Source organism: Canis lupus, chromosome 6, assembly GCF_003254725.2.
Source record: "Canis lupus dingo isolate Sandy chromosome 6, ASM325472v2, whole genome shotgun sequence".
Classification (NCBI taxonomy): Eukaryota; Metazoa; Chordata; class Mammalia; order Carnivora; family Canidae; genus Canis; species Canis lupus.
Window position 1 is genome coordinate 43924963 of NC_064248.1, and position 22980 is coordinate 43947942.

The 22980-nt window shown below is 37.3% G+C and overlaps 1 protein-coding gene across 1 annotated transcript in view; it reads right to left on the minus strand.

Moving 5' to 3' along the window:
* NTNG1 (netrin G1) overlaps positions 1–22980 on the minus strand; it is a 308746-nt gene that overhangs the window by 41867 nt on the left and 243899 nt on the right. Inside the window, exons 6-9 of the mRNA XM_049111819.1 lie at positions 17213–17278; positions 14767–14826; positions 7004–7171; positions 1440–1574 (exon numbers count right to left, since the gene is read on the minus strand). Of these exons, the coding sequence (XP_048967776.1) occupies positions 1440–1574; positions 7004–7171; positions 14767–14826; positions 17213–17278 (429 nt within the window). The remainder of the gene's footprint in view (positions 1–1439; positions 1575–7003; positions 7172–14766; positions 14827–17212; positions 17279–22980) is intronic.

Sequence of the window (22980 nt, forward strand, 5' to 3'; positions counted from 1 at the left end):
TATGTGGAGGTGTGCTACCTATTTGTCTTTTAATGTTCCTCTCCAGCGTGGCTGGAGACGCTCACCTCCAGCTCCTGGATCTCATCTTAACCTTGGCGTAGCATACTCAATGCCAGATTTCTCAACCTATCACCACAGTTCTTTGCTGCCTATGGCAATAGTATGGCAGTAAATCTCACTTTGGCTTTACATTATGTAGAAGAGTAGCTTAGAGATAACTCTAATTCCACAAGTAGTGGGTGACATACTCTGTGTAGCCTCGGAATTGGCTTTAGACAGTTCCTGCATGCTGACATTGTTTTCGAGTGAAGAGTAAGCAAAAGAAGGTCTAGAGCTGTGCTGTCCAATATGGTAGACACATGTAGCTATTAAGCCTTGCAATATGGTCAGTCCTAATTGAGATGTTCAGTAAGTATAAAACACATACTTGATTTCAAATATAGTATGAAGACAATGTAAGATATATCTTTAATAGTTTTGATGTTGATTATATGTTGAACGACACTATTTGAGATATTTGGGTTAAATAAGCTGTTAAAATCAATTTCTTCTTTTTATCTTTACTTTTAAATGTGGATAACAAAACATTTAAAATTCCATATGTGGCTTGCATGATTTGCTATTGGACTGCACTGCTCTAGAGGATTTGCCTGGTGGCTCTTTAATATTAGTAAGCTAAATGTGTACAGATAAGCCCGGAAAGTTAGTGCATAATGAAAAAAGCAGAAAAGGTTATGAATGACAGGAGGACACTTCTGCTCAGATTTTTAAATTTCTGTTCCCTGAATACACCGACATGCCACCTGCCTGACAAGCTTTTAAGAAGGTCTGATAATCCTCAGAGAAATGAGGCTGAACCAAATGGCATCTGTCTAAGGCTCACTGCATGGTGCCTAACCTCAGAGGCTTAAAATCAATATTGATTTTTGTCATTTATTTTACCCTGGCATTTAAATATCCCTTAGATTTATTACCTTTAGGTTTTTGGTTAAGATTCAGTGATGGGTGTGATAGTACGGGTGGTAATAAGTTATGTAGATATCATTTAATTTATGAACTCTGGAGCTCCGGGGTAGCTTTCAGTTCAAGAAATATATTAACCACATCCACATCACCCTTCATTTTGTGGTGAGAATTTCCAAGCGGGGTCCCTATTGTGCCACTTAATTTATGGTCTGGCCAGGTACCTGGATCTGAGCACAATATTTCAATATAAGTTGTTCCAGCATTCAGAGGGGAAGAAGATGGGCTTCAAAGAAGCCAGCTGGACAGCTGATAGATTGCTCTCTCTCCTACACATAGGCTGGGGCCTTAAGTAGCTTTCAAAGCTTGTCAGTGGTTTGGGTCTTTTTCTGCTCTGAGAAGCTGTACGCACCAGCCTGGACAAGCAGAACCAGCCATGCTGCAGCAGGCAGAGGGCAGCTCCCAGAGTTACTTACGTTGACAGCCGTAGTGCCAGGAATTTCCCGGCAGACACTCATCACACTTAGGCCCTGTCGTTCCCGTCTTACACTCACAAAATCCTGAGCCATTACAACGATCATGGACTGAGCCCAAAGGGTTACAATAACACTCTGTAGAAACAAGACAACACACAGGCTGGAAACAAGTCTGCATGGCTTAGAGGTTATCAACACAGGAGCGTCACTTAAATGCATCACTTACTTAGAGAAAGATGTCCACTAATGAAATGCTTTGGCAAGTATGGCTATTTGGGGCGTGTTTATTTATTTGCTCAGCCTTCTATGGTGCCATTTTTATGATATGGGAGGAAATTAACTGAAAACTTTCGAGGAAATAAGACATCACGCTCTTCATGGCTAACAGATCATAATAGAGATTCCATTTGTTAGGGCATTTTTAGATGGTTTAATGAACACCACGAGAAGTTTGTATATCAAGTATAAATCAATATGCCATCAGTGTAAAATCTGTTTTAAATTATTCAAATGGCCTTATCTGTTACATTCAATATTTGAGAACTGCTGAACATTTTTAAAGCGTAATATAAATGCACTTTGCTCATTCAAAGGCATTTTTACTTTATGATTTGGGAGAGCACATATATATATATATATATATATATATATATATATATATACACACACACACACACACACACACACACACTGTTTTGTGGGGAGCCTGCACATGTTGTTTAGATACTAGGCACATTAGTAGTTTTTATGCAGCCTAGATGAACAATCATGAAAGAAAAGAGGTTTGTCATCCCAAGTAAATTTCAACATAGGCATAATTTGAGACATACATTTTTCATTATAATGTCTATTGGAAGGACAATACAACTTTGTCTAGTAAAAAGGAAATGGAATATTTTCTTGATTCCTTACATATTCTTATATAGCATATTTTTGCTTCTGAAGCTCTATTTTGCTGAAAGGCTGAACCTAAAATGGAATATTCCTTAGATTTCCATTTGAAAGGCAACAATAGTTAGTTTGCAGCTTTTGGAATTTGGGAGCCAAAGTCCCTTTCTGTGTTATCCTATTGTATGATCTTGGGCAAGCCTCTCTGTTTCTTTTATATTAAAATGCCCTGTTCAGAGGTTTTCTTTTTAAAAACCAGATAAAATTGTACTGACCAACCAAACAACCACCAACCAATCAGGACAAGCCCTGATAACTTCACCTTCTTAGCATCAAGTTTAGCATTTTAGATTGGCAACAGAGACTCAAGATTTAACTTTATGAAATGTCTGGAGATTTGGCTCTGTTTTTGTCATCGGAATTAATTAGACAGGTTCTTCTAAGACTGTAGAAGGTCTTAGAATTATGACTTATTTCATGTTGACTAAGTCAATTTTTGAGTTCAGCATTGTTGTGATACAAATGTTTCTAAGACTAATAGTGACATATGTAGGTAAAAGTAAAACTAAATAAACTAAGATGCTCCCTCCTTGCCTGACTTGCTTTGTGATTAATAGCTAGAGTTTTATTTTAAGTGGGAATTTTTAAATTTTAATGTGTATGTATATGGGAGTTGTTTTTAAAATAGTAATTTTGTTGTGGCTTTAAAAATGTTGTATGTGCATATATATAAGTATGTACCTATGTTTCTTACTATTTAAAGTGTATAGCTTGACAATGAATCACCAACATTTCATAAACCAGAGAGTATAATTATATCTGGCCAAGCTGATTTCATAGATTCTCTAGTTAATTAGCTCATAGCAATTATATTAATATAAGGGTCTAGATGCAAAAAAAGTAAACACGATTTTAAAAAAAAATGTGGAGCATTTAAACCATAAGACATCCCAGTGGTTGTCATAAGAAAAGGTGATTAAGTGTAGTGTTATTCCAACGGTAATGAAAATAAATGACAAGGAGAGGTGTGGTCTACACGCAACTTTATGTACAAATAACTTAGTTTAAAAAAAAATAACACTTGTGAGACCATGGTCAATGGTAGATATTGGTGATGGTCTTGGAGTATTATATTTTATTTCATGAAATTAAGAAGAATTATGCAGGACTGTTAGGCTGAAAACAACCTGACATATTTTTGGAGGTTTGATTAAAAAGTTATACTACAATTGATTTATAGGTGTTAGAAGAGTCTTGTCTATAGAAGGTATCTTTGGTTACCTCATCTTGGGTTTCAAGGGGTCTAAAAAATAATACAGCATAATTTGAGATATGTTTAGTGGTAACTGCTGAGCCTTGTTTTTCATTCTGATGTCAAGCTTGTTATCAGAGATTATTAGCAGTGATTACTCAAGGTCATGAACCACATATCCTCTAGCTTCCTGCTAAATGCTTGAGTTTATATGAGACAGAAGCATGCAAGAGTGTCATCTTCATGTAATTGCTGCGTCATACAGGGTAATTACATGCATCTTTGGAGATATGACTGTGCTTGGAATTTATATGAAAATGGGTAAGTTCCTCAGTAGTCACAAAGCCGCAATCACTGTGGCAACACGGAATAGCCTGCATTTTATATTTGCTATAATATAAAATGATGCAAATAGTTTGTGACCTCGATTTCAATGCAGTCTACATTCTGTCAAAGATAGGGTCTGTTCCCTTATAACCAGTGTGGTGGGTTTCACTGTCATTTGTTAAAGAAATGGCAGGGGGCCTTTCTTGTCCTCAAAATTAGAGAAGACTTGGATGAAGTTCAAATTTCCGAGATTGGTGCTTAATTCCGTGAAAGTGAATTGGGTACATATCCATTCATTTTCATTTGTGCTTTCTATACAAAAAGGTATTAAGCTCTCAATTACTTGCGGTGTACGTTCTTAAATTTAATTCTCAGTTCTGCCTCAAGCCCTTTGGGGAGCTGAACCGTGGAAAAGAGGGTGTCGGTTCATACTTTTCCATATGGCAAACCTTGGCAATAGGGAGCCATAGACTACCAGTGGCCCTCAGAGAGCAAACTCCAGCCTTAGCCTGGTGAGTAAGGCAGCGCTGATACCTCGACCCTTGGCCCCTCAAGCGGGAAAAGCAGATCCATAGCTTTTTAAGAAAATTGTTACTGATTGATTGTATGCATATATAGACTAAAAACAAAAGATAGACTGTGTAGCATGTACCAGCCAGCCACATTTTTCAACTCATTCTCTATAAATAATCTTACCTCTTAGGAAAAGGGCAGCAATTTAAAGAATTTTGGTATGTGGGTGAATATTATAGCTAATTTTAATGGTACCTAAAAATTCTCATCTTTCGGCTTGCCAATTTACTTGGTTTAAAGAGTATAAAATACTGAATAGAAACACGTTTGCCTCAATAAAATAAAATTCCCCAAAGGTTTATAACTTTAATGAACAAACTTTCTAGAAATGAGAAAACCACTACTTTCAATTTTTTTTTTAAGTAGGGAAAATGTATATTTCGTCTCTAGTTTATGTTACAATTTAAAAGACAAAAGTTAAACAGGCTGTCTTCCTGTCTGAAGGTAATCAAACATAGATTTACAGCAGAACTATACCTCTTAAAATTGAATAGGAAGCACAGATTTTATAGTCTATAAGATTACTTGAGGACTGGAAAAAGGCCAAAGTTCATAAGAATAGAAAATTCTGAGTAAAACACTTGTATATTGCTAAGTTACTTGCTAGTAGAGATTATATGGAATAAAATCTTTTCATTTAGGGCTTTTTCTTTGATTTACTTAAAATAATATGAAATTAACACTGTAAAATATTTTAATCTCAGGTGTTTTATATAAATGATTTTTATTCCTATGTCCTTATTTATTTTACTTTTTCTCTTGTTTTCATATTTATAGTATGACATTTATATATTTTTACAAATGACATCATTGAAATGTAACTGCATTCAAAATTCCAACAGCTACATGTCTTTTGGGTTATTAATAACCTCAAATCTTTGTAACCCCATTAGTTATAAAGGCAATTGAACTTCTGTTCGCAAGCTCACAGTGGAATTGCTACTGTCATCCAAAACACGTACCATAAGTAGAAGTCTGACAAGCTTAGTTTTGCTAATTATGTCAGGATAGTTGGGAGACGGTGTTCAAGCTTTGAAGTCAGGAAACTAACTCTTTGCTGAAGCTGTATGATTTGGGTCAATTTGCCTTACTTTTCTCAACTAAAAAGTAGAGGAAATTATCAGTGGAATACTTACCCCCACAGTTTTGTTAATGAGGATTAAGTAAAAAAAAATATTTGCAAGTCACTTCACAGTTTACCAAGTGTTTCCTGTGCATCCCATATGATCCCAGTTTGACCAGGAATTCTGAAATGACTTACCTAAAGCATACAGCTATTAAATAGCAAACTGGGACTTGAACCCAGCTCTCCGGCCTCTAAGTCCAGTGATTTCTCCACTAATTCACAAATAATAATAAATAAGGAGGCACTTTGAAAAATAGAACATACTGTAGAAATAAATAGTATTATGTAAACTCGGCCTAACTGATTTCAAAATAACTCGCACGGCTATCTTAGGTGATCCTGGGCAAGTAGCTATATGACCTTGATACTCCGATCAGAAAACAATGATCCCAGAAATGTAGATTAATTAGATTTCTTTTTTTGATGAAAAGACTGTCATTTTTCAGCATGTGTTTTCTATTTAAATTAATCTCTATGTGAGAAATTCTACTTTTAAAATTAGTTGCCTGCATAGTTATCTACCAGCGAGGTAACAGGTATGCACATACACTTGATCATTTTAAATATATGCCATTTCTTCAAAGTAAATCGTGGAGTGAAATTCCATTTATTGTTTCTTATTTTTCCATCAGCTCCCATTCTTAACAACAGATACTACTGTGCAAAAGGTAGGAGAAACTTCTTTTGGGTGGGAAGGGCAAGTTCTCTCCAGTTGACTACAAGTAGTAGTCATGGTGGGTGGGGGAGAGTGCTGGAGAGAACTCTGTAGACCCAGTGTTCCAGAGCTTATTTACCTTGGAAACTAAGAGAATTAGTTGCCTAGAATAGCTTTGAGAAATTGCTTCTCCTTTTAGAGGCTAAAGGAAAATTAAATAAATGGAATTTCATTACTATGGATGGAAAAGTCTGGCAAACTTCTATATTACCAACTGGTAATGGCTTTCAATTCCAAATGGCAGTATTTAATCAATATTTGTTGGCTACCAATTATATGCAAGAGTTTGTCCTAATTTCTCATATCTATAATTAAATTCCATATAGTGAGTTTCCATTTTAAAAGTTGAATGTACAACTTAAGACTTTATGATCAGTTCAATATTACCAGAGTTTAAGATTTCATGCAAAAAAAGGAAGGGAGAAGAATAATAGAAAATTCTTCATCTTCTAAACATGATTTTCTGTTCATCATCTTTAAGGCAACAATGACATAAGGATTCAGAATATATCCCCCAATTCAACCAGCACAAGAGAATTTTAAGTCTACCACAAGGATGTTCTCTCCATTGAGAAAGTTCATTCTGATTCAGCCATGATGCAAATCAACAGCCTCTTCACCTTAAATAGCTCCCCATACCTCGAAAGGCACAGAACAATAGCTGAAATTATAATGGAACTGACCTATGCACACATTCTCATCGTCCAGCTGTGCAGAAGCATTTCTGAAGTAGCCCAGCCTGCATAACTCACAGTGCTGCCCTCTAGTGTTGTGTTTACAGCTCACGCAAATGACTGTATTTAGCAGATCGATATAACTGCATCGATTGGAGTGGCCGAAGCATTCACAATCTTGCAAGGAAGAACAGAAATGTATACAGAGTGTATACAGTAGCAGAGTAATAGCACACTACATGCTTGGATAAAATGAAGAGTGGAGAAAAGATGGCGGGATGGCATTACATCTATGCGATGCAACATGACACATGGCGACCACAGGTGGTTGTGACTGGCATGGAAGTAGCATCTGTTTCAAGCAGGATAGAAAGGTTGGACATTCAGAACATGACTGGAGAGTGTTAATTCTTGGCATACAATATGAACAGAAGCATTTGCAGGTGTACACCTTTTAAAATTTGGGAAGGCTCAGTTGCCATTGATGCAAAGTTCTAATTTTTGCACATCGAGAGCTTTACTGTCTTTGTCATTTCCCTCATTTATTCTTCATATTTGCACTCTTAAAAAGAGGGAGGGAAGTATGTGAACATCTGGAGCCTGAGCCTGCCATCCACCCATGACTCCTTTGTTTTGAGTCTCATTATCATTTGCGTCAAGATGGTAACTTGGTCAGGGTTTCCCAGAAATGGTGGCAAATTTAATAAGGGTCGAGACAACTAAACAATTCTCTATTTTTGTTTTTTCCAAATGCTAAGAGGGAAGACAGCTTTTGTGAGCCTTTCGTCAGGCCAAATCTGAAGTTTGTTTATGTGTGAGAGAAAATATAAAAAGCAGCGAGATGATTTATATGGGAAACATTCTCTTAAGATTTCCTTTTCACCCAAGTTTCAAGCTAGTCCACTACAAAAGAAGAATTAGGTAGCTAATTATTGGGCAATACCCCAGATTTCCTTTTATTTGTTTCCCCCAGAAGGAGCCTCTGAGGCTGAGGCATGATAGTGGGAAGAACTAGACAAGGAGATGAGGGAAGAGGAGGAGAGCCAGGGGAAGGGTGGAGAGTGACTCGATTTTCTCTCTGTTGCATCTCAGTGAAGCAAGAAGTTGTTCATCTAATTCAACGTTTTTCAAAGAAGTTGTAAAGACAAAGCCTTTTTCGGTGGCAATAATGATCAAATCAGACAGAAAAAAGAGGTGGAAGAAATAAGTAGGAAAGGAAGCTAATTTGCCTTCTCAAAATATGGGGATAGGCCTGGACATTTATGAGGAAAGTCAACCATGATCCTGTAAACTTTGTTTATCTAATCTAAAAATACTCCTCTTATTAATGTCTAGCTTTTATTTTATCTCACTAGGAAGCCAAACACAACCACTATTTGAGCCCATTCATTCAATCATTCATTCAATAAATATTATATTGGGTTGATCTACATGTGCCAGGCACTATGCAAGGGGCTGAATTACTCTTTTTGGCCTAGATAAATTTTGGAAGTATTGCATTTGATGAGCAGAGTAAAAATGAATAGTCACTGTCAAAATGAATAAGGAGGAATAAGAAAGAGTGACTAGATTTTTTTTTTTTTTTTAATGCTGCTACTCATCAGAATGGTGTGGACTCATTTAGAGCAGAGCCAGTTACTCTACAGACAGCTGAGGTCAAGGTCCTGAGAGAATAAAGTCAAATTTGGATAGAAAAAGTAGAGGAGGACACTGGGAATGGTGAAGAGTGGAAGACACCAGAAATAGAGTGAACACCTTGGGGATTCTCGATGCTTAAAAGAGAAGCAAGAAGAGGGAGGCTCCTGAAGGCAAGCCACTTTCTTTAGAGGAGGCTAACTTTGTCATGTGTGCAAGTGTGCTGGGTGTTGGGACTGGGGATGAAGCAGAGGGAGAAGGAGAACAGAGTGGGAAGGAGGCCTTGGGACTCGGATGTGGGAGATGGGATAAGAACATATCTGTATAAATTCAGTTGTTAAGGCATGCCAAATTAATAATAATAAAATAATAGCAACAAAAGTAGTACAATTACAGATCACCAAATTAAATTTTCTTAAAAAACAAATATTTCGCTCCAATACACTCTACTTCGAGTTACACCTTGTTTATGCTGGCATTTCTGACTTCCTGGGAACTCTAAAAGATCTCTAGAACCTTCCTTGGTTGAGGATTTGAAATACGGAGAACCTTTCTGGGCTAGAGCCACCCAAGAGTAGAGGTTGCAGGAAGGAGACCCAACTGCCAAATCTAATTGCTTCCTCAGGACTTCTTCAGAGCTGTCTGGAATTGCTGAGGAGTGCGTACCTACAGCCCTGTCCTCTGACTCTCCTCCTCTGGAACAGGTTCCTTGGTGGAGGTTGTTCTTCACATTCATGACCCCAGGCCAGCCCTTGGTTCACTTAATATAATTTAACCAGCTTTTTCCCAAAGGTATCCTTTATGTGCATAAATTTGTCCCAGAAACTTTGGAGCCACACAAAAGTCCTTGTTGTCAAAAAGCTTGCTTTGTGGGTAAGGCAAACACACACTTAGAATAGAAAACAAAAGAGCATATGCTAAGAAAATTAAACAGTGACACAAAGCGATCTAAGGAGAAATTCAAATAACTCGAGGAGAATTAGGAAAAACTAACTTGCGATGCCTGGGTGGCTCAGTGGTTGAGTGACTGCTTTTGACTTGGGTCATGATCTTGGAGTCTTAGGATCGAGTCCCACATCAGTCCCTGTGGAGAGCCTGCTTCTCCCTCTGCCTGTGTCTCTACCTCTCTCTCTGTGTCACTCATGAATAAATAAATAAAATCTTTAAAAAAAGAGGAAAAAACAACCTAACAATGGACTTAACACTGAATCTTCTGTGAGGGCAGGTGGGTATATTAGGAAAAAAAGGGAGGATGGGGGTGGGGGATGGGCACTTCAGATGAGAAAGGAACAGAGCATGCACACATATGAAGCTGGGGTAACTGTAGAGAATAAGGCTGGAGAAGTTTCTTAATAGAGTTCCTTTGTGGGTGTTTGAAGGGTTCCATAAGATCCGCCCAATGGCCAGAGCTACACGCTAAGCTCCATCTGACAGACAGTTTTATCCAAGAAAGAAAACATATCCGTAGATATCCAAGTTTGACACTTTCAGGACCCAGCCCATGAGTCTCCATGGACATGTCAAATGTCACACTAACATCTACTATTCTTTGAATTCAATGAATAGTATACATTTTCTTGATAAGATGATTTGTTTCTGCATCTTGTTTGAGAACCGACTTCTCAATTTCAATAGGAAAAGGCGAATAATATAAGTTGTATAAGTAATTATATATAGAACCTATCAGTTACACACCCAATATTAATAAATGTATTTTAGAAGATAAGTGGATATCTATATGTCTTATAATCTAGGAAATGGGGTAGCAATTTAATTCTTTTAAGACTTCTAAGACTCTTTTGAGACTTCAATAAAGCTGTCTTCTCTGGCCATGACATATTTGAGAATGTAAAATGAGAAAAAGATCTTTGAAAAACATGAGAGGACACCTCAAATGTAATTATCAGGCAGCTGTATTATATTTTAGTATTCTGTTAATCTTCCACTCTTTAGGAACTGGTCTTTCCACATAGGCACAGAATCCTTGAATGATCATTAATGATGTGGTCTGAGCTATATTAACATATTAAGACCCTGCAGTGATGATACTAATAGTTCAATAATTCTTTGATCTTCTAATTCATTCACCTACCATGTCCTCCTTCCCCTTCTTACAGAGTATGGAGTCTGTGGTCCATCCTTATGGTGACTTCCTTTCATTCATTCTCATCTCCTTTGCCCTTCTAGTGCCCATCCCATTATAGTCTCCTGGGAAAACCTGATCTTGCTTAAATCCAATTCCCCATCTCTCCATGCCTACACCCCAGCAGCTAAAATGTAGTTGGATCATTTCTCCAACTATTTTGAAACAAGTCTCACTTTAAGTTCATGATCATAAACCTCAAAGGGACCTTTAAGGCTGTCAGGCAACCCTTCCTGAAACAGGGAGCTTTGGAGCCACCCACTCACTCTTGCTTCTTCTTCCCTACTCACCATTGTTTCCCCCTCTCTTTTCCTTTTTGTCCTTTCTCCTCAAATGTCTCAGGGCTTAGTTCTTGGAACTTCTTGCTCTTTAGACTCACCCAAGAGCCAGGGCTCTTTACCCAGCCTCATGACTTTATATACCAGCTCTATGCTGACCTTTCCAAAACAATTATTTCAGCCTAGATCAACTCGTGAGACTTCCTCCAGCCTGACCTTCTCAACTGCATTCTTAGTCTCCACTTGGACATTCAATGGATACCTCAACTTCAACATGTTCATAGCTGAGCTCTTAAGTTACCTTCCCAAACCTGCTACTCACCCAGGCAGCTCACCCTATCTCAGTAAATAGCAATTCCTTTCCTCCAGTTGCTTAGCTTTGGAGCTTAGCTCCAAAATTCTTGGAGTTGTTCTTGGTGTCTCTTTTTTTCCCTCATCCTCGACAATCAATCAATCAATCAGCAGATCTTCTTGACTATGCTTTTAAAATACATTCTGAATCTCACCACCTCTTACTATTTCATCTTTAGTTAAAGGCACCTGGGTTATTGCTGTTATTTCCATGTAGAATTCTCTTCCCCTGGACATCCCTATGACTTCCTTCTTCACTTTGTTTTTTAGGTTTCTGCTCAAAGAATATTCTGTGACCACTCACTCAGTAACAGCTCCTGGCCTAAACATACTAATCCCCAGTTTTCTAAGCCTATTTAATTTTTTTGTAGAATTTGTAGTATCTGAAAAGTATATTTAAAACAATTTTCTCCCCCATACTCTGAGCATAATTGGATGAGTGTAGACTGTATCTGTTTTGTTCACCATGGAATCATGGAACTCAAAACACCTCCTAGCACATACTAAGCACTCAAAAAATGTTGTCAAATGAACATATCAATGAACCTGTGATGATTCTGGGGTGCCTTCCTTTGCAAAACAGAGGAAGACACAAGAGGAAAATGATGTTTAAATTCATTTCTCCCCATTTGAATTCCATAAGAGTCTGGCTATATCCATATATTAAAGAGCTTAGAAAAACAACAGCCACACAACAAGATATAACTGAGTTAGTGATTATTTTAGCTGAGAGCTGTCTATATGTCTATGAAGATCTGTTTTGGCAGAAAAAAAGAGATTTGTAAACATTGCTATGGCTTTTTATAGTTTTTCAAACTCAAATTACATTGTAGACAAGTTTTAATTGCTGTTGTGTAGACAAACTCTTGGGGTCCTCTACAACATATTTCCATGGTGTGGCATGCAAGCACTGGCAACACATATTTCCTGAGAATCACCTGGTGCCAAGGGACAACATGAACCAGCCATGTAGAGTCTAGTGCCGTTCCTCAACCTTGGCACTATTTACATTTTGGTCCAAATAGTTCTTTGTTTTCCTATATACTGGTGGATATTCAGAAGCATCCTTCACCTCTGCCTACTAGATGCAGTAGCAACTTCCGAGCTGTGACAACCAAAGTCCCCTGGGGGTGGTGGTGGTGGGAAATCTTCTATGGGGGATTTTATATGTGACTTGTATGAGAACATATAAAGCAGTTATGATAATATGGTACTTAGTGACTGGCTACTCAAGACCAATAAAAGCTAGGGATGTTTTAGAAGGAGAGTTCAAAGTTGGCTTTCTAGATCAGGAAAGACCCCATCTTCTTAGGTAAAGGTTCTTTCTGATTGACCCTGGCTGGAGGGAAGACCAGGAAAGGAGGAGTTTCCAGAAACAAGAGGTTGGAGAGAGAAAGAGTGCAATGTCAGAAGAGGAGGGGTTAAATTTCCCTTTGGTGTCTTCTTCCTGACTCTTCCCATGTTGCCTCTAATCATATGTTACATTGCCTATGGAAATATGAGATCAGTACTCTGAATTGCCCAGGTTGTTTTTTCTTTCTTGGCCAAATGAGGAAAGCTGATGAAAATTCATTTTAGTCACAAAGAAGAAGAAGAAGAAGAAGAAGAAGAAGAAGAAGAAGAAGCAGGAGGAGGAGGAGGAGGAGGAAGAGGAGGAGGAGGAGGAGGAGGAGGAGGAGGAGGAGGATTTGGGAAAAAGAGTTTAGATAGAAAGTGAAGGAATGAAAACTCTTGAAAAATATTTCCCCCTTACTATATTCACAGAGTCAGTGTGCCTCTGAGGGGCCTCCTCCAGGGGTGGCAATAAAGTGGCTGTAGCATTTTGCTGGTCCTTACCCCACCCCCCACCCTATCTTGCAACCTTATGTAGCTTTTGAAGTTCTTCCACATACATCATTTGATGATGATATGGATTTTTTTAATATAAGTCATTAGGTGGCTTCTTCCTGCCTCTGGAGATGTATTCAAACCTCATTAGTGCTGTGACCCCAAGAAACTCGAGATTCAACGATGCAGGGTCCAATTCCAGGTCAAGAGGCCTCTTGTATTTCCAATGTGCTTGACATGACATAAATGAGATGGAATCTGTGGAAGTCCCTATTTCTTCCTTTTCTCCTCCACTTCCTTGGTTTCTTTGTGTAGATTTGCATTTGGGAGATAAAGAGAGATCTCCCTCCTGTGCCTTCAATGACTGCTTTATGATGTGCATTCATACCCAAGCAGGCTTGAGACCCTATGAACCTGTGGCTGTTCTGTTCCTAAAGAACTTCCAGTCCCCAAATTTCAAATCCATTTGCATTCCCCTCAGAAGGGCTCCTTCAATGTTTAACATGTGAAAGTACATTGTAAGGAAAGTTGAAGACAGGATACTGTCAGTTTCCCCTTCCCATCTTCGGAACAGTTTCATCTTTTGTTCTATACACCACAGAAGGATCAACTCAACATTAATTGAAATCTGGAAAATGATTTGACTCTATTCAATAAGGAATAAAGAAACTACTATGGTCATTTTCACCAAGTGGGTCAATCTAAATTCAATTTTGCTAATAAATATATTTCTTTGTAAGGGGTGTTTCATGAAAAAAACAAACAAACAAACAAACAAACTAAAAAACAAAAAACCCAACCAAAATCATGACATAAGCCCAACAGTCAAGGATGGAAAACAAGACACACCTGTCACATAGGACATTTAAAAGAAAATGGTAAAATCAAAACAAGAGTCTTTATGTTTCCTGAAAAATCTTCATTCTGTGAATGACAGATGCTAGCTGGAATGGGCTATTCATGAGTCACAGATGAGATATTGCTTGCTTTCATTTAAAGAAAGTAGTATAACTATTATTTTCAGGTCATAATCAATGCCGAACCCAGTGCAGATTCACTGGTATTTGTTCAAATTCATTCCAAACAGTCGAAATAGAAATTACAAGGTCTTTCATTTGTCACAAAGTTAAATGGGCACAAAACATGGAACCTGCCATTCTGTTCTCATGAAAAGCATCCTTGAAACTCACTGAAAGTGGGTTTCCTTATTTTCAATGCCAATGAGCAACAATGTTAATACTCTAACATTCATGTTCGAAACAGGACCCTAAACTGTTTTAATGCTTATTCACACATTAATCTTTCAGAAAACAAATGTTGCAGCATTTTTAACTTACAGCAGTCAAACTTCTGAGTGAAGCTTTCTTTTCTCTAACAGATGACAATCTTAGTACTGTGTGATGCATTGATTGGAATCAGTCAACATGCCTCACCAATAAGCTGATGGGTACACTTCACAGATATTCCAGATTCATACAGTGCAATGTTTCACAACACATAACACCATGAAATCACTGTATGAATCCAAGAATTCCTACCTCTCTTGTGGTTTGCAACTTGAACAGAAGAAACTGTTGACAAAGCTAATTTGGGAGCAACTGGATAGGTTTAAAAGAATGAACAGCACATTAGAAACAATAGTGAAACGTTCAGACTATAATAACTTATCATCAACCCACTCGAAAAGTAGCCCTGAATGACGAGACTATTTGTATAGGTCATTTCTGGGAGATGCTTTCAGCCACAAAGGATGTCTCGTATTTGGCTGAAAACTGTTTAACATTAGAAGTTTATTTTCAGAGGCAAAAAAAAAAAAAAAAAAAAAAATCACCATTTAAGTTAAGAATCCAGTTATGCAAGGATTATTCCAGTAACAATATGGATATTAGGATCCCCTACTGTCCCTCTCCTAAAGGAGTAGTTGTGTTGAGGTAATTCCTGGTATCATTGCCCCAATTCACTATGTCATTCTCTCTGGGTAACCAAAAGCTCATCGGCATATAAGCCAGTCAGATTATTTTTGTTGAACTGATGAGATATCACAGAACATAATCACAATGATCAACCAGCTGGACTCAGGCTCAGAGTCACCTTGAATCTGTCTACCTTTAAAAAATGTCATCATCTTCTCAACATGTATTACCTTTGTGATGATATCGGCTTGCAAATGGCAGAGATATCTCTCTAAGTTGCCTGCCATTTCTTTTCCAATTATTCATGATGAGTTGTTTGTGAAGATAGCAAAAGCCAGGGAGAGCCTGATGCTCTTTGCAGATGTTGACAAGATAAATTACGGCTGCAGAGAACTGGCCTCTGCTAGAAAGTGCACCTTTAGCTAAAATTTCGAATTTAAGCACTTTATTTAACTGTGCTGCCTCTCAAATAAATTCATTTGAACTCATTATCCACATTCTAAAAAACTGCACCTGATAGTAGCTGGAGATTTCTGAAAGTTTTTCAGTACTGGGACACTGACAGAAAACATAGGAAAATAATTAAGTTAGGTCTGTTTCAGGTTTCGAACAATGCATAATCTTGTTCATCTCAAAACTCACTGTGGAGAAGTGTTAAGTCTTAGATCCTGTCTTGTATAATTTGTCGAGCTATGAAATTCAATGGGAAATACTGAGTGACATTTCACTGAGGATGCTCTCATTGAACTTGCCAAGGAATAAAGCCACTAAACCTCCCCCGAATCCTCACAGAATTATACTAATAGGGGTGAGCTTGATCTGTATTTCTTCTTTCACATATGTATGCAGAAACTTGAAAAAATTCATTTGGAGCAGATGATTAAGATAATTCTATTTGCTACTAATATATGTATCTAGGACAGTCTCGATTTCATCACTCTGATCAAGGACTGAAAATGCAGCCCTTCCAATTTGACTCCCCAACAAATTGCTAATATATTTTGTTTTGCTTAGCAGCTATTTCCTGGTTCCTCCTTTTGCTCATTTCCTCCTCCATCTGTATTCATTAGAGTTTAAAAGGAACATCCTGTATGTAATGAAGAAAGGTGGAAGCCAAAAATGTGCCTTTTTTTTTGAGAAGGCAAAAGAATACAATTTTCTATTAAAATAAAATCCTATTTATACATGTCTATGTATATCTATCAGCTAGATGCTAATGTTAACGGGGACCTAACACTGCACTGCATCTGATGGATTTCACTGTCCAGCTTTTAAAAGTTCTATTCCTTCCAGTGTAATCACACTGCGGTCGGTGTCTCTTTTATTTATTTACTTTTTTTTTTTTTGATGTTTGGAGTCAGAAAACAATTACTGCTCTAAGGACAGATGGAAAGCAGTTTGCCCTTGATGCTATAGGAATAATTGTTCATTCATAGAGGATTCAAAGGGGAAGCCCCAACAGAGAAACTATACTGTGATGTGGAAGAGAGAGAGAGACAGAGAGACAGAGACAGAGAGAGGGAGACAGAGAGAGATTCGAATTTCTGCCAGTCAATATGGAGCAACAGTAAAAGAAAACGACTCTCTTAGGGGTTACAATACTGCCTTTATGAATTTTCATCCCCAATCTTCAATCAACTGATGTACTGGTCAGTTTAGTTAAGAGGAGTAAAGGCCGGGGGGGGGGGGGGCGGTGGGAAGATGCCTGTACCAACTCACAAGGTTTTAAGGCTTTTTATTCATATTCCAAATTGTGATGGCAACAAAACTCTAGGCTTCTCTTGGGACTGAATGCCATTCGACCTAAATTTGATAAAGTGCTTATAACCTCGATGTCACTTATTTTTTTTTATTTTATTTTTTTTCCTCTATGCCATTTAATTTCTTCCTGTATCTTTCGCTACAATAGTTCCAGGACACTCTCCATATTAGAAATAATACTTGATTCATGATTCTTTCAAAGACACGGCATTCATGATAATGCTTGTGTTTAGTGCTGAGCAACAGTACACGGGATTTTCCCCCTAACCATGTGGGAGTTTATATCAGTAGGAATTTTACATGCTCCTACCTTGTTTGGGGTTAGAAACCTCAAGGGAAGAAATATTCGGCCATATCCTATTAAACTTTGGAGGAGCTGCACGCATCAGGAAAAATCAGGGTATGTTATTTTCAGCTATAATATCATTTGGTCTAAACAGAAAATTATATGGACAAAGACACAAACCACACATCTGCTCTTCAACTTGGTTGTGGATGCACTTAACATAACATGACTCCCGCACCAAACAAGAGCAAGCAATTGATGATTCCCAAAACATTGAATGGACATTAAATATATAGCCCCTTCGCTAACAAAGCCATATCCACTTACTTTTGCAATGAACTAGAGTGTTCTTACAAATAACCAAATAGAGACTTCAGCATTTCCAACTGTTATATAAAGCTGGTGCCTGAAACTAGAAGATAACATGAAAGAAATAATTTCTCACTTGAGGATTCCATTCTCTGCAATTTATATTTACAGATATGAACTGGTTGCATTAGTCTTTCATGAGAGATTCTTTGGGGTGTGTTTTAAGTGTGAGCCATTATCTCTGCAAAGAAGTGGATTTATTTCCTATTTTTATTTATGCAATTTCTCAGAGAAAGAAAGGGAATACTGGTGGTTCTGGCTTAAAGAAAATAATGCAAGGTGCTTCTGATCATAGCTAGGGTTTGTGGGTATGAATGTATATAGGACTTCGTGATTTTTTTTTTTTTTTAACTCAACCTATGTTTCTAGAGTTTTTGGTTCTGACTCGGAAGTAATTATAAACATTGTTAATTTGAGAATTGATGTTCTTTTTCTTTCTGAGATTCACCAGTGTATACATAACTGTGAAAAAACAGAACAGCCAGGTTTAGTATTGGATGCTTTAAATGACTTTTGCCAAGGTGCATAACTATTCAAGCAGTCATTTCATGACTCCAATCTACCACCCATTCAGATCAGCTCAAAACTGCAACCTTTGTGTCATCCTTTGGGACCATCCAAGTCCACAAAAACAGCTCTCACCTCTAAACTCCTATAGCATGTGTCTGTGCTCCTGATTTCTTACTGATATGTGGATAAGGCATGAGTTTTAATGTTGTTAGTTTAAAATTCATAGGTCTATTTCTTGTCTCTGTAATTAGATTGGATCTCTTTGAGGAAGGGCAAAGCCTAGCAGGAGGCCTCAGTAAATATCTAATATTGAGTAATTGATATCAAGTGGCTAGGCTACTGTAAACAGGTATTATCAGATTGTTTCCGCCTTAATTAGATTATAACAAATAACATTCTTGCAGGACATGGTACTTTCACTATAACTTTGGTTTTTAAGTATTTGTTAGAAAAGCTGTTCCACTGTTGCTCTGTGTGTGCGTGTGTGTGTGTGTGCATGTGTACACAAAGGCAGACAAAATCTTAATATTGGGATTACTGTATCTATTAAAATTAAAGAATGAAAAAGGAATGTAATAATACTTTCCATTTTTGTATTCAAGTGTTACTAAATACATAGATACTCAGTAACATGTGGGCAAAATATTCAAGCTATTGACTGAGTTGCTTTTCACTTGAGCATCTTGGTGCTGGGTAGGTATTGAACTAACAGACAAGCCTACTCCAACTGTGGCGATCACTTTTGAGAAATGATTTTCATCCAGAAAATCGTATCTAGAATATGATTTCTAGATATTATTTAGAAAAATTCTGGTTGTATATAGAAAATATATTTATTTATATTATTAGCTTCAATTTATGAATATTTTAGTTTGTTGAAGTTGTTCTCTCCATCCTTGTAGGATAGACAAATACAGGTCATAAGTCGAGGTACTGTTTATAAATTCAATGTTAGATATTCAGTGATTTGTTTGTCTTGAATGAGATTAAGTAGTATGATTATTTTGTTAATAAGCTTTGCCAAGAAATTTAAGATAGAAATTTATACCAAATCAATTTAAAGTGAGTTTGAAAATTAGCTTCATAGGTTAAACTATAGTCCATATTCCAATATGTTAAATATTTGTTTATGCCTATTTTTAGCCTATTGTTTACCTAATGTTTTATAATTTTTCCCTAGGATGCTCAGGTTCCACTTTAAGGATCTTCTTATATGTATAAAAAGTTAACATAAGTCATTCTGCTTTTGAATTGTTAACTACCTGAATGTATGGAATAGTCCAGATAGATACCTCAGTTACAGTCTGATCCCTACCTAGAATATTATTGTGTACTTAAGATGGTTTCTTGCAGGAGTAGAGGAAGGTAGCCCTTGTATTCACCTGGGAATATAATTAGACATTTTTTCCCCAAATAATTTCCATTATGTAGGCTGCCTAACTTTCTGAACAATCAAAACTCAGAACCACCAACAGTCATACCATGTGGAACTCCTAATCTAATCTATACATATTGCTGGTGGAACAAAATTTTATGTGCTGTTTATTCCTTAGGAGGAAAAAATGTCCTGAAAAAAAAAAAGATACTGAAATGTGTGGCCTCTCCCTAAACTCCTATGGCACGTAACTGTCTGTTGCATACATGTTTCAATATTTGGCCATCATAAGATCTTTAATATGGTATCTCATCTTTTTTTTTTTAAATATTTAAGTAGGCTTCACACACTCAGTGTGGAGCCCAATGGAGGGCTTGAACTCACAACTCTGAGATCAAGACCTGAGCTGAGATCAAGAGATGGATGCTTAACTGACCCAACCACCCAGGTGGCCCTCATCTTACTTCTTTTATTTTATTTTATTTTATTTTATTTTTTTTAATTTTTTTAAAAATTTTTTTTTCATCTTACTTCTTAAAAAGTTTATTTTTCTTATAATTGCAAGGCCACGTAAGAAAACAACTTAAAATTAGGCAGTTATTCTCCGTTTACTCCTGTTACTCTAAGATCCTGGCTCAAATCAATATTTAATCAATATTACTAACAGATGTTTAATTACCAGGAGTAAACCAGGCACATTGGAGATGATATCAATAGTACAATTGAGATAAATTCTATGTTATCATACCCAATTCTAATGAAAATCTTTGTGTAATATATAGCCTCTGAGAATTTTTAGCCAGTGGGCCACTTGTTTCGAGTAAGTGGAAGTTACAAATAGAAGACAAAAATTATACTGCATTAAAAGTATTTGTATTTCCTCTTTGGGAAAACTGTGGAAGAATTTATTAATTTCATTTTCTCATGGACTAATCAGGATATATATATATATATATCAGAAAAATAGGGTTTGGTCCCAGTTTTACTACTGAGGACCCATCTGGCTGTTAATTTCTTTGGACTTCAGTTTCTTATCTGTAAATAAAGGTGCTGGACTAAAAGATCTCTAGGGTTTCCCTCAGCTGTTGAGTTCCAACATCACTCTAGTGGTTCTCCCACGGTCTAGCAGGGTCCCACTCAAGTTCATGGAAGGATGGAGTCTATTGTTCTTTGGAGAATCTATGGGACTGAGAGGGAAGGGAAAATTATTGCTCCATGTTTTGAGAATGGATATTTTGACTGTCATAGTGAAACCCAAACTGGAGTTGAGAAATTATTATTTCAGAGGAGGGCTCCCTACTGTGTCCAGTGGGGGTTATAAATGGTCAGTCATTCAAGAATAGCCTTTTATGGAAATCCCTATTTCTTAAGGATGCTAGCACAGTACATCTGGGGAAATGGACTAGACTCATCACAACGATCTCCTTGACTGGCTTGAGGAGTACAGGGACCATAATCACATTCTCCATAACTCTCTCCCTAAAAAAGAAACAAAATATCTGGAATGTCCATCAGATGCTATTACACTATTGTCACTGTTGAGTTTTCAAAGCACAACCATGGGAAGTTTAGAAAATATCTATTTTGAGGAGATTTTAAAAAGATATGGTGAATGTAAGTAGAAGTCAAGCTGAATTCTATCACTTGGACAAATTCCTTAACTTCTCTTGGTCTTTGTCATCTGTGAGATGGGGATGATGACATTAGCTGCTGGTTGCTCTCAAGACTCAGTGAGTTAGTATCTGCTTGACACTGTAGTGAGCAGTCAGTAAGTGTAGCTCTTTTCTTCCCATTTGTGGCTGCTGTTGTAATAAAAATCAGCTTACTAGAGTATTAACAGTTCTTTTTTTAAAAAAAGATTTTTATTTATTTGAGAAAGAGAGAGAGAACGAGTGGTGGGGAGGGGCAGAGGGAGAGGGAGAAGCAGATTCTCTGCTGAGCTGGGACCCAAGGCGGGGCTCCCTCCTGGACCCAGGATCATGTCCCGAGCTGAAGGCAGATTCTGAACTGGCTGAGCTACCCAGGCGCCCCTGTAGTATTAACAGTTCTTGCTGAATTGGAGCAGAGAAACTAATGTGCTCCCTCTATGTGTTGCAGTCTTAATTATTCCCAAACCTGAATGATTCTGATATGGACAAAAGCTCACTTAAGATAATAGTTTACTTTAGGGGATAATCCAGTTTTAGGGCCTCCATTGATTAATACTATTGTTCAGAAAGCAAGATAAGTTATTTTGGGATACTGTGGAAGAGATTTAATTTTTAATATTTAAAGATAACATGTTAATTTGCAAGTTTCTTTCAGTTTAGAAGCACATCGTTTCAACTACGAATCAAATATGTCTTATCTGAATTTTGCTTTTCACGAGGGAGAGAATTCAGAAGACTGTTGTATGACAGTTTGGTTGTGGCACTTCAAACTCATTTTCATGTATCAGAAGCACTGAGATTCTAGTTATGAAAGTGAAACTTTGGAAGGAAATGTTTCTCCTCTGTGCCCCAGGGAAAACAATGCTGTATGTTGGAGAGAACTATGTTGGAATTGCTGAAATTATCTATCGCTGACGCCATAGTGATCAACTAGAAAGCAAGTTTGAAGCGGAAGGCTAAAATTTTATTCACATCAAGAAAGCTTTAGAGGTAAGGTTGTTTTAGAATATTAAGTTGTCTTCTATCATCCATGGCACCCCCTTCGCATGAACTGTAGGGGTTTTTAACTCACGTTGTGGGCACCCTTTAAAAACAGAGTAAATTGTGACCATGATCTTCCAAAAAAAATTTTTTTTTAGAAAGGGATTTTTTTTTTTTTTGGCTGAGGGTTGCCCGTATTTATTAAATGACAAGTTCGCAGGCACAGCTTGAGCAAGATAAAAAAGTGATCTTCTTGAGTCTTACAATCATCTAAATTCAAAAGCACTCACAAAATTGAGCAAATAAAGCAAGTATTGCATTTTAGGGAAAGGAAATATATTGCTAATGGAAGCCGCAGACCTGGTCAAAATGAACGTGTCTATTAAGTAGTAAAGTTTCATCAAATGAGAAGGTAGGTGAATTCTAATATCATGGTAGAATGTGAAGTCTTATTTTGGATATCAGACATTAAGCTGGAATCCTGCATTGGCCACTGTCCAGATGACTTAGACAATTCATTTAAGTCTTAGTCGCCTTATCTGTAAAAGGATGATGTTGGATGGTACTCTTGACATTTCCTCAAAATACTAATTTTTACATAATTTTTTGGTTCTAAAACATAGTGGGAAACTGGGTGCCACCATGGGTATGAAAGGCCATTGCTGAGGGGATGTTAGTGAACCTTCCTGAAACATCCGTCTTCTGGGAATGAGTGAGGAAAATATCAGATGGAAGCAAAGTCACAAAGTCCCTTTGGGTTTATATAGCTACTGCTGCTGTTACTCAGGGAATCCAGAAACATTATTGATACCTAGAAAGGAATCTATAGAAAATCCTAAAGCTCTCCAGAAGAAGTCCCTAGGACCTTGGAAATAATCTTACCATCTTTACAAGCAAGCTGCCTACCC